The sequence below is a fragment of the Ixodes scapularis genome, unplaced genomic scaffold, assembly GCF_016920785.2.
Source record: "Ixodes scapularis isolate PalLabHiFi unplaced genomic scaffold, ASM1692078v2 PGA_scaffold0__279_contigs__length_252992795, whole genome shotgun sequence".
Lineage (NCBI taxonomy): Eukaryota > Metazoa > Arthropoda > Arachnida > Ixodida > Ixodidae > Ixodes > Ixodes scapularis.
Window position 1 is genome coordinate 124,940,950 of NW_024609835.1, and position 12,208 is coordinate 124,953,157.

General features: G+C 42.2%; 1 protein-coding gene across 1 annotated transcript in view; it reads left to right on the forward strand.

Moving 5' to 3' along the window:
- LOC8053963 overlaps positions 1 to 10,581 on the forward strand; it is a 99,314-nt gene extending 88,733 nt beyond the window's left edge. The window contains exons 23-24 of the mRNA XM_042289690.1: positions 2,087 to 2,367; positions 6,173 to 10,581. Coding sequence (XP_042145624.1) covers positions 2,087 to 2,367; positions 6,173 to 6,314 — 423 coding nt within the window. The 3' untranslated portion in view covers positions 6,315 to 10,581. The remainder of the gene's footprint in view (positions 1 to 2,086; positions 2,368 to 6,172) is intronic.
- The last annotated feature ends 1,627 nt before the right edge of the window (positions 10,582 to 12,208 follow it).

Genomic DNA, 12,208 nt, shown 5'->3' on the forward strand with positions numbered 1-12,208 from the left:
CCTGCCGTCGTCTGTGGTCCGCTTTCGGACAGTGAAATCGTGAAATTGTTTATGTTTAAGAACGGTTGCGTTGTTCTCCATGCTGACTGAGCTTCGTAGGGCGCTTTTCCTTCAGCAGAAAGCACACTGAAAGTGCACTAAAAAGGTTTGCAGTTTATAAAGCATGGTTACTGTGGCACGCCCACGGCCAGCCATAGACGTGCCTCCATCAGTGGGGGCGTGCCACAGTACCCTGCCACGTCATATTGGCACCTAAAATGACATTTGCACAAAGTGTGTACATGCAAAAATTTTACCTCGCGTAATGAACGCCCCCCCAAATATGTCTAAATTTTGTGGAAAAAAAGGTGTGTTCGTTGTTTGTGTAAATACAGTATACATACCAAGTATTCCAAGTCTTTTTTTTTTTTCGGTTTTTGGTTTTGATTGTAAAGCCTCTGTATTTTTGGGCTCCCATTTGGGCGAAAAGAAGTGAGCGTTAGAATAATGGAAACAAATTAATTACGTTCACAACAAAGGAGCGGTTTTGGTTTTCATTTTGCCAAGCTTGTATTGTAAGCAAGTCACTTTTCTAGCGACCTTATATTTTAGGCTGCAGGAGCAAGGATATTTTCTGCTGCAGGAACAGTTGTCACTGCGAAAAGGCCAGAGCACTTATGCACTGAACACCTGGAACAATTAATGTTCTTGCATGATAATTTGCAATAATTGCAATAGCAGCTGATATCTAACTTGTAGCTAGTCAAGGGAAATTTTAATTATTTTCTTAAAAAAATGTTATCACCAGTTTTTTGTGTGATAACATTACAGGTTGCATTTTTACATGCTATCTAAACGTTCAGTTTTGTCCACTCATAAGTTTGCCAATTTGTATAACCTATGAGTTGCACCTTTTTCCTGCTTTCATGTACAATTGACAAGTAATTTCTAGTCAAGGTACAATAGCTGTGTTACTAGTTGCATTGTTTATATGCTGCCTAGTCCAGTTGTTTCATTTACTTGAAGTTGTTAACATAATTTTCGATTTTGAAGGTAATAAACAAAATATTTGCATATTTTATTTTGTTAGTTCTTAATGGTTCACACATATTTGAAACATATTCAATATTTGAAGTATTTTTTTCTGAAATTCATATTTGATTTGTATTTGAAAATTTCTATATTTGCACACCCCTAGAAACGAGCCTTCAGGTAGCAAGCCAATTGGTACAACAGCATACCATTCTGTCCCAACATTAGCAAGGATAAGAGGGAATCATTGAATTCCAGACTATTATTTATAATACTGGTAGCCCTTTTGGGCAGTCTGGAGAGTGTGCTTTTTTAACAACAATAGAACATGAAAAAAAAAGGAACAGCAAGGAATGAAAAGAAATGTCTCGCTTCTTTAGTCAGTTTTCATGGAACTAGAAGTTTGTGATTACCCAATTTCAAACTGAAGAAAACAACATAATTACTTATTTATAATTTATTCACTGCCAATCCTAGGAAGGAATCTGCAAGAACAGACATTCATTTGTGAATTTATGTTCTTGCAGATACTATAACAATTTTAAATGTGCGTTTCTCACTTAGAGCTTTCTTGGGTAAGCTTTGAGTGCTTTCTGAATGTTGTCATAACCGATCGTGTCAGTCCACTTCAATGTTCAAAAATTTCCAACATATTTACTGCTGTCATGTTCATGTTAAGCATGTCATGTTCCTGGTTAACTGTTTTTCTAATATGCACATTATCACTTTGTAGAATATGGTGTGTTTGTTAATAAGTAATGAGAGAAAGAAAAACAGATATTTGGTCCCAGAAGCACGCTTATCTTCCCAGACAGACCTCAAAGTTTGCCTCTCCCTTGTGCACTTCAGGTATTATTTAATCATTATGAGAAAACACATATGTCATGCTCCAATTGTTTGCAAGCTGTGCCTTCCATCACTGCATAAATTCTGTCCTAATTCATGTAATAGTACTACATACCATCATACTCGTTAAAAGTTTATTTGTGTAAGGACTCATCCGATGGCACTCGCTAGTTTTCCAGTGGGTTGAGCGACTCATGCCATGACAAAGTTTCCTTACCCCCCGACGCAGGCCAACGGCAACAGCCGCAGGAGGGAGGCAGACCTGCTCACAAGGGCCATGTCGGAGTTGACCCAGACCCTGACGGACTTTCGGCAGGGCTCTAACCCCGCGTCGTTCCTCTCGGGAGGGCCGCTCGAAGAGGACCCCGAGGAGTCCGAGGCCGTGGGGGACCAGGTCGTCTCGGACGCCCTGGACTCCTCCGTGGACAACGACGAGGTGGCAGGAGCCACCCTGGACCAGGCTCAGATTAATCAGCTCCTTGCTCAGTACCAGCAGCAGGCCGCACTTAGGTGAGTCCCTCCTGGACTCTACAGTATGTCCCAAGAGGGTCCTTGAGGCTCTGAGGCATGGGTTCTTGAACTAGTTTCCTGGGTAACCCGGGAGTTGCCAGAGATGTAGGGGTTCCCTGAATTTTAAAATTTCCAGGACCATCCCTGCCCTTAGTGTTTTACCAGTTTAAATAGTACTATTTTAGAAGTTCTCAGCCACTCACTACGGCACGACTATGTGCCAAAGACTTCCAGATAGGAGTATGTGCATTATTGCTTACAAAATCTCTAAGCGTCTGTGCTACTTTATGGCATGAATGCTGAGACCAGGGGGGGGGGAGGGGGGGAAGAGAGAGGAGAGGAGGAGGAACAGCCATTTTCTGGTTATCAAAACAGACCGGGGGGGAATGGGGGTGTGGAGGAAAGGGGTAAGAGTCATATCTTCTGATTGCCAAAACCAGAAGATGACTGTTTGAAGGTTAGGTTTGGTTTTGCTCTCGTTAATTTTGTGCATGATTTATGTCTAATTTTATGAAGTTTTAGGGAATCAAAAGATGCTCCCAGGGCTGTGGGTGCGTGGCTGCTGCTTTATGGAGCTATGTAGTGACCATGTGTTGCTAGCTACTATGCTCTGCCTCACCTTAAATGGCCGCCGACTACCCCAACATTAACACTTTTTTACAGCGGAGCTTTTTCCTTTTACTCTCAATGTGGCGTAACCGGCATTTAAAGGGACGTGGACAATGGGGAAGTCGGCAACAACTCGAATTTGTTTTTTTAGAGCGCAGCTCTTAGGGGCCCGTTTTCGGCTTGAGCGGCGTCACCGTCGCCGTAATTGCGAGGTCACGTGACCCCCCCCCCCCCCCCCCCCCCTCCCCCCCAGGTCACGTGACCCCCCAAGTCATGTGACCCCTCAAGCAACACCTCCTAGAAATAAGGCCGTAGCGCTCTTCTCGTGACGTCGCAAAGTAAGGCCATCGGGGGCACGTGTCGAAGCAAAGGCAACGCGCGTGGATCGACCGTCGTAACACGCTTTTCGTCAGATACGCGTGTCTTATTAGCTAAAATTAAAGCTGCACATTGCAACGGGTCTAAGAAACATTTCATTACACGGGCAAAACATTACACCGCTAAATAATCTATGCGAAATGGCACAAGGTATGCGTAGAAGACGTCTATAGAAAATTGTGATTTTTTTAACCCATAGAGTTAATGTATAACATTGATCGAAATTTCGCATGCTATAAAGCTTATTGTTCTATATTTCATACATAATTTATGTGATTTCCTCAGTTTATAGCCACAAAACAGCCGCGATAGCACCGCTAGCTTAGTCGCTGCTATTTTGGTTGTTTTGATTTTGCCTTGTAGCCTCAATACCACGTCCTATGCATCAAACAAGCTGGGTTGAGGCAATAGTTGGGTTTTCCGGTTCCTCTATAGCCGACGTCGCCACTGTCTGCCCATTCTTATGGTTCTTCCAGTTGTTCTCGTGGTCTGTGTTGCACAAGTGCATATTTTATACAAATATATTTCAACAAAATGGCGAGACATGCAGTGATTGGACACAGCAATACAGATCAGTTAAAAATCAGGTAGACATAGCCAACACGAACACGGCTCGATAAGAGTCACATATGATCATGTAAGTGATGTTATTGCGTGCAGTCATTGAATTAAAATTAATGTAATTTCAATCGAATGACAAAATGGGGCCAACAAACCAGCTGGCGACGCTTATATAATCACTCAAAACAGTGAGCTGATTAAATCCCGTATTATTTAATAAAAATATATTAACTTTTCCGTGTGGGAGGGGTACTAAACTTACTATTTACAGTCAACTAATTTACTTCTCCCTATGGGTTTGAGCTGCCTAAGAACAAATTATAGCCTATTTTGTATACAACAATACTATTACCAGAATACAGTTAAGATTCTAGTATAAACGCAGTAAAGGCAATAAAATAACATTACTATAAATAAACACATAAGCACAAACAATGCGCTTTCAATAATCACACAAACTTGCTAGTTACCTTCCAGTAAAAACTAGAATATTACCACGCATATTTACAAATGTGGACGCAATAGTAAACAGATAACGACGAAGAACAAAATTTCATTCTATCACGAAATTTAAAATAAAACCGACTGAAGCACTTTACTTGCGTCTTACATGACCAAGAAAGCCTGTAAATAAGGTGTTCCTCACCTGTCAATCGTATCCATACGTCCCACACGATTCATCGCGAAAACATTTGAACACAAACTTCTAGAAGTCTCTCTCTGTCCAAAGAGAGGTCATCGGCCAGTGTCATCGTTGACTAGTTGCCACACGCGTCACTCAAACCGTAGCAGGACTTGTTTCGCGAATCCACGTAAATGCCGTAGTATCAAGCGATCACAAAAAAAAAAAAAACTACCCGAGACTGCGGTGACGGCAAAAAAATGATGGGTAGGAGGATCAAAAAAACCACACACACACACACACACGCGCGAGAGCAGCACCAGCAGTGTGGGATGAGAGGCTTAACATTGTCGACCCTTCTCTTGCTCGCGTGCGCTCCCTCCCTGCGGCAATGACTGGATTTTTTTTCAGTTCCTTTCCGTTCTGAAATGTCTCAGCATACCTTTGCAGACAGTCAGCTGCTTACACGCAACTAAAATTTACCAGAATCGGAGCCCGTACAAAGGAACAAGATGTCGCATCGGAAATTCGGAGCCGGTTCAATCGAAAAGTGTGGGGAGCTGCGAGACTGCAGGTAGTCCTGCGGTTACGGGGATAATCATAAATATAAACTTGGTACTTGCAACCTTTGTAACGCGTTGTATATTATGTTTATATTGTATGTATAATAAATTGTACAAGACTGCACTTTTAAAACGTGTGTTAATGTCGGATAAACGCGCACAAACATTACCGCGCCGCTCGAGGAAAAACATTTTTTTCATGTTGATACGCGTCGACAGGAGAGAATTTTCTCACGTAGTTGCGCCTTCCTCCTCTGACGTTGTGACGTGCCCACTCGGAGTGCTACGGCCTTATTTCTAGGAGGTGTTGCCTCTACCCCCCAAGGTCACGTGATCCCCCAAGGTCACGTGGCCCCCCAAAGTCACGTGACCCCCCTGACGTCATACGACCCCCCCCCTGAGGTCACGTGACCTCAAGGAATCACCTATCCCTCAGTACGCTTCCATCCATTAACAATTCCTCCTCAAGAGCTGTGCTCCAATCTGGCGTTACAGGGAATTGTAAACGGCTTCCATTTTTTTCTTTTTTTTTTTTTTGTGCCAGATAACTTCTCACATTTTGAGAGAGGAATTGTTAAGCGATCAAGAAGTTAGGGCTGTACCTCATGTCGCTCACCAGTGTATGCAACACATCATTTTCCTCTCGAAAGCTTTCAGAAATTGACTGATTTGGTGGTTTTAGATGATGCTCAGCAAGTTTTCATTTGGAACCATACATTCATTTTCACCGAAATAAAAGTTAATTAACAAATATTTTAAGTTATCCTACTTATCGTGAGGATTAAGATTTAACAAACAGAACGTAAGGGTGCAAGTGATCTGGTGTATACTGAACATTTTGGATGTTCTCCTTCTCTTCTCTTGGTGTCATCTTTCGTATTTCTCCAGTCTAGGGTTGCTTCAAAATGTTCATTCATATTTCTCTACCTCTTCAGGGCAAGTTTAGGCTCAATTTTCTAGCTCGCACGTAACCATGCACAGTGTGGGGCGATCATGTGCTATATGCCTGATCGTTTACTGTAGCACGTGACCATGAATGGTATGGTAACTTGTTGATGGCGATGAAACGCAGTGCAAGCGGTGAAGCACATCCAGACGCCCCTGTGGTCTCTGTGGCCGATGTCGTGGTGGCACCGACATCGTCAGCTAGCTGGACCATTGTCTCGGTGACAGCTTCAGGAGAAGACTTTGAGCAAGACTTTTCTGCAGCATGAGCACGTTGCGAGCTTTTGGCAAACACCACACGTTTAGCAAGAGAGTGCTGGTTAGGATTGAGTTTCCTTTTTGTGCTCTTTGTACAAGTTTTTGAATTGTACAGCCTTTTTTTCAAACAGTGTCCCACTTGTTGTACTGGTGAATGGTGAATTGTTTAAATGAACTGTGCACGTGATTGTTGTGTTACTTGTATGTCCAGATTACCTAGTCAGTGGTATGAACTCTTGGATGGTGTTACTAGTAGTAGGCAAATGTCAATTTTTTTTACCAATCTTGATTCTGTGTTTAAATTGTTCATAAACATCTGATTTTATCCTGAATGCATGTTTTCACAATTTCAACATACCATGGTTACCTTGGTCAAAAGTCAAAGATGAATTTTCTATGGTTGTGGCTTGAAGATCTTTAAGCCCTCTTGCAAATTTATAAACCAATGTTGTGATCTACTAGGGCTATGTGTAAGGTGATTATTTGAGTCTGTGACACAAATTACAGTCCAGGTATGTGGAACTTAGAACAGCAGCATTTCAGCATTTTGATAGGATTAACTAATTGACAGTGTGATGCAACGGGCCTGTTGCTGGAATCACTGTCTTCACCTCTATCCAGATACTGGCCCCTGTTTCATCATAGTGACTGTTTTTGTACCCACACTGACTATCACACACAATGGCATCATACACTGTACACACAATCACCACAAAAGCTGCAGTGGGAGTTTCCTGCAAACTTGTCTGATTTCCTGTTAGTCATCCAGGGGAAGGTGTTATCTGCCAGTCACATCAGTGGGCTGTGCAAGACACTTTTGTCATTTTATTTGGATGAAACTGTGGAATGGTGCAAGACCCATCTGCCTGCTTTCTCACTCCAGTAGTGTTTTTCCAACATGAATGTCAAAGCAGCTAGTGCTCAGCATTTTATTTAGACCTGGACTGTAGTAACTGCATCTGCTAAAATGTGTACAGTAAGAAAGTTACTTCTGGGGTACAATGAATTTATTATCTCAGGCAAAAATGCGTTGTATGTTGGATGAACATGTAGAAACTGAGGCATGTTTGGGAGATCACAGCATATATTATTCTAAAGGGCATACTTGATCTGACTTGTGGAATGATCATTTTCGGCTAATCCTCAAAAATATTTGGGCCTCCCACAGCGGCGTTGCTAGGCCATCCGGCATATGTCTTCGTAACCCTTACCCCACTCTGTAGGCTGACATAGCCAAGATTATGCCCCAAAGCCATGCATGGTATTTTGTTCATTATATTAGGGCAGATTTTAATGTCACCATTTGTTTGTGACATTAGTCCTATCTTCCAGGTGCTCTCTTTATTTTCCCAGGTTTTGTGATATATCATATAGGTTCATATCATCCTGTAAGCAGACACTACTTCTTGGACAGAATTATTTGGTGATTGATGTCCCATCACTGCATTGGGTTGAACGTCTTCCCTGTGAGAGCAGTAATACGTCTAGACATTGTCAATCAGGATAATCTGGTAACTTCATATCTTGTTACTTATTTGTGTCCAGGGCTGAGATGTGCAAATAGTGAAGCTTCAACTCTAATCAAATTCGAATCGAATAGTGCCAAATAATGGCCGAAAAATAGGATATTGAATTGAATATAAATACCAAAATGTTTATTGTCAATATTCACAGAACTAAAAAAAGAAAGATGTTGTTTATTCTCTTACAAGGCACGAAATGAGAAGATATTATGAATAAAAATGGTGCTAATGTCCACACTTAAGACAAACTCAAGACAGCTGACGGATAAATTAACCCATCCCCCTGTAGATCGCAGCACGCTAGATAAATGGATGGATATGACTGAACCGTTTGAATCGGGTGACGTCTCACACCACCTAACCCTGGCAGCTATCTTGATGCGGAGGGGAGTGACGGGGTAGCAAGAGACACAAGTTATCAGTGTTATGTGTAATTCAATAATAATTTGTCATATTGTGGGCATAACAACTGAGATTAGGTTTCGAATGCACAGAGCTAACTAGAAGAGCCTTAAATTAAAAAAGGGCGACGTGCGGGGTTTTTTGGTTTTTGTCAAGCGCATCCAAGAAGTTTGGAGCGTGACTGCTTTGTTTGAGAAACACAAGAAACAAATACTTTCTGTCAAAATTGTTTGTTAGTCAAAGCTCCCGAGTGTAGACTTGATGTAGATCCGACACAAGCCTGTATAAGGACTATTTCGCCATATAAACTGCATTCCTGAATAAACATGAATTTTCGCCAACAGTATTAATATTCAAATATTTGAATTATTCAAAAACTCGAATACTAGGAATTCAAGAGCTGAATTAGAATGTTCAGGCAATCATTATTCAATTCAAATTTGAAACTCAAGTATTTGCACTATTCTCGTCTGAGGCATTTTCCAACAGTCTTCAAACCTTTAAAGTTCAAAGTCAACAAACTTTTGCAGTCAGTTATCATCCTGTGAATAATCTCATTTCCAGTTGGGTGCCCTTTACAAAACACCTGGTGACCATAACATATGTGTTCTCTCGAGCATTGGAGATAACTAAGAACTAAGCTCATTCTTCAAACTGTTCGGCAGTGCTTCATAACAGCATCATATTGGACATGCCTAGATTTTATTTATTCATCTGTTAATGACTTACAGCTGGAAAAGGGAAAGGGAAACAAAACACATTAATTTAGATGTTATTTTTCAAGGGTGCAATTAAAGAACTTGAAATATTTACATGGAACAGTTAGCTTTTTGTATGGGGAGTCTCATGAGATGCTTCAATTTCCTTAGCAACATCATTTACTGTAATGAAGTCAAAGCTAGAGGATCAGGACTGCTGCATGGGGGCCTTTCTGCCTGAAAAATTGTTTTAAGTCCTGGCTCCTTTGCTGGTATGGTCACTGCATTTGCCTGATTGTACCTGCCATTCCATCCCCACATTTCTGCCGATCGACCTACCACACAACTTAACAAGGACAAGCAAAGCCTACGTCAGCTCACAAATCTTAATTGTGGCGTGCCACCACAAGTTGTTGCTCATTCCTGTTTTAGATCTTGCACATCTTTCACCAAGTCGCTCATTCTGGCATTTAAATTTGGTGCCACATTTTTTACCTCTCATATTTTCAAATTTGAAGAAGTCAGTTACTGCACTGATTTCTGAGCCAGAGTTTGGTGGCCATTTATTTCGTAAAATGGGGATCCATCTAAAATATGTCCATTTCTTTTGCCCCCTGTGGCACTAAAATAAAATGGACAAGCTTTGTAGCTGACTCCACTGCTAGAAGCCAGTGAGCGTAGCAGGATAACCTTTTACATGTCAAAAGTAATATTATACTATCTTGTGATGGTTCAATTTAATGCATTTCCCAGTGATCCTGAAATCATATGATTATATAAAATAATTTCTGCAAAGATATCTATGAATATTGTTAATTTTTCTGGTGTCTCTTTTACTGATTAACAGCAATTCTGATCCCAAGCGTTTTGCAAACTTTTGTATGGATTTTGACCCTTATATTTAGTTGGCACGTCCCTCTGACATTGCTTAGCAGACACCTTTTGCAGTTTAGCTGAAGGTTTATTCAAGAAAGTCAGCTTGGATCATGATCTGTATATAGACGTCTTTCCCAAAACAAAATGTTTCATACAGGGTCTACATCACTACGATGTGTGCAGCCACAGCTGCGTGTGCCGACATCTTGCATCTAGTGTTGGCGTGTCCAGGGGGACCAGTCAAAGGTGTGGGCTAGCTAAAACCCCTTTTGTTGAAGGTGTGACAAGGTGAGCAGGGAGGAACAAATGTACCACGCCAATACCTCATACTCTGGCCCATGCTCATGTGTACATTATTGGTGTTTGAATGTGGACCACTACTACCTAAGGGTAGTACAGGTCGTGTGATATGGTGCAGTCTGGGGAAGCGTGTTTCAGCCAGGGCATTTCTTTCCGACGTCTTAACATGACAGCTACCGCCGCTGGTCAGGCATCCACATGTGGAGACTTCAGTTCACCATTTTGCTTCGTTTGGCCATCCATGTCTCTGTCCAAACTGCAAGATTTGAGTGGGTGGGATTTTGTCTGGAGTGATCTCGGTGACTGGTGTGGCAATGGCCTAAAACCCTGCGGCAACTCTGTGGTTGTGGGAAGGTTGATCCCATCTGGAATAGAAGCCAAAGACTGCACACACTGTCTATAATCTGTACAATACTTACAAATGTGTGTTATATTTTTAGAGTGTACATCTTCACAAATAAAGGGTTTGAAGAAATGTGGACATTCTTCCTGGCATGGTCAATGCTGGCTTTGAATTAACTATTCTATTAATAAGTAGTTGAAGTTATGATAATCATTGTTTACCTCAGTGCCAACATAAAGTATGCTCCAAGGCAACCGTATTGTCATGGAAGTGACTGCTAAAACAAGCTATAAGAAATGCATGGGCCATTTGAAACATAATTTGTTGAAAATTAGAGGTGCATCAAAGTAATTTGGAAATAACATGCTGGTACACTTGCGCTACAAGTGTGAAAGTCAAGTTTGGCACATACAGTGTTTGCATAAATCTGATGCACACTCCCCCCCCCCCCCCCCCTGAAATCAATGCCCAAGAATCCATGTGCACTTCCATCAAAACCAAAACTCAAAAAAAAAAAAAGTGGTGTATGGGGTTAGCCCCATCGCCATCGTGACCGTTCGTTTACATTCGTTGTTTTCATGTCCGGCCTGCTGTTCAAGATGAAAAAAAGAAAGAAAAAAAAAAAGATTCCACTTATTATTTGATGTTTTCTGTATTTCGTTTCGATTCAGTATCATTTTTAAAGGGATACTGCAACGAAATTTGAAATATAACCGTCGTGTTCAGAAATAGGCTGAATACGGACCACAATATCCGTAAATGACAAACAGATTATATTTTGACCCTGATGGCTGTATTTTTCGTTATAAACGGCCCACTCTGGCCAGCGCTCGGAGAGCAGCCATTGGAGAGCACGTCACAGTTGGCGGAATCGTGACGTAGTTTGTCTCGGGATGAGCAAAGCTGCGGCGAGGCTGACATCGTCAGGATGCCCTAGCCGTTCCAGCCACTGAAGCGGTCGATCGAAGCACGCCAGCGATTGGGCCATCGCAACCAGGACCAACTTGAATAGGGATCGCAACCAACTGCAAAGTTGCTTTTGTTTGAATATTGAGTGACGAGTCAATCTTCTATAATCTGGTAGAGGGAGAATAGCTATGTCTGAGACACACAAAAGAGTCCCGTTGAGGGAGAGTTCCTCCCGATTGTGCTGGCCGTAGAGCTTTCGGGTCGACGTCAAGGCGATACAGGCATCGTCATTACCTGTACAACTTTTCTTGGCAATGCAGTGGAGAGGAGGAAAGCCCGCGCATAGCTTTATTCAGCGCTCAAAATGGGAGAGGGAACGCGTGCCTGTACCCTCCACTGCATTGCCAGGAAAAACGAGGCTTTAGCGACAGCCACCAGGTGCTCCTTGCTAATCGTTTAATTTGTTTTGTAGGGACTGGACGCACCGACAAGCGAGTCCAGTCTCGCCACTGGAAAAAGAGAAAAAGACGCGCGCGCTCGCTATACGCTCACGCGCTCACGCGCTCACGAAGAGCGGTTCCTGACGAGACACCACTGAAATAGAACGTTGTTTTGGAACGTCCGTCTCCTGCCTGTTTCTTTCACCACATTTTCCTTTTTTGTGTCGTTTTTAACTAGATATTGGAGTGTCCGATGCGACACTGCTCCTTTGAACACGTATAAGCCAAAATACAAGTGCCGAAATTTTTCGTTGTATAGACCGTTCCATTAGGGTCATAGCAGAGAGGGTAAAAAGAGAAAAAAATACTCTCCCCCTCTGACCCGCATCTCGTCTGCTCCGCCGAGTGGGCTGT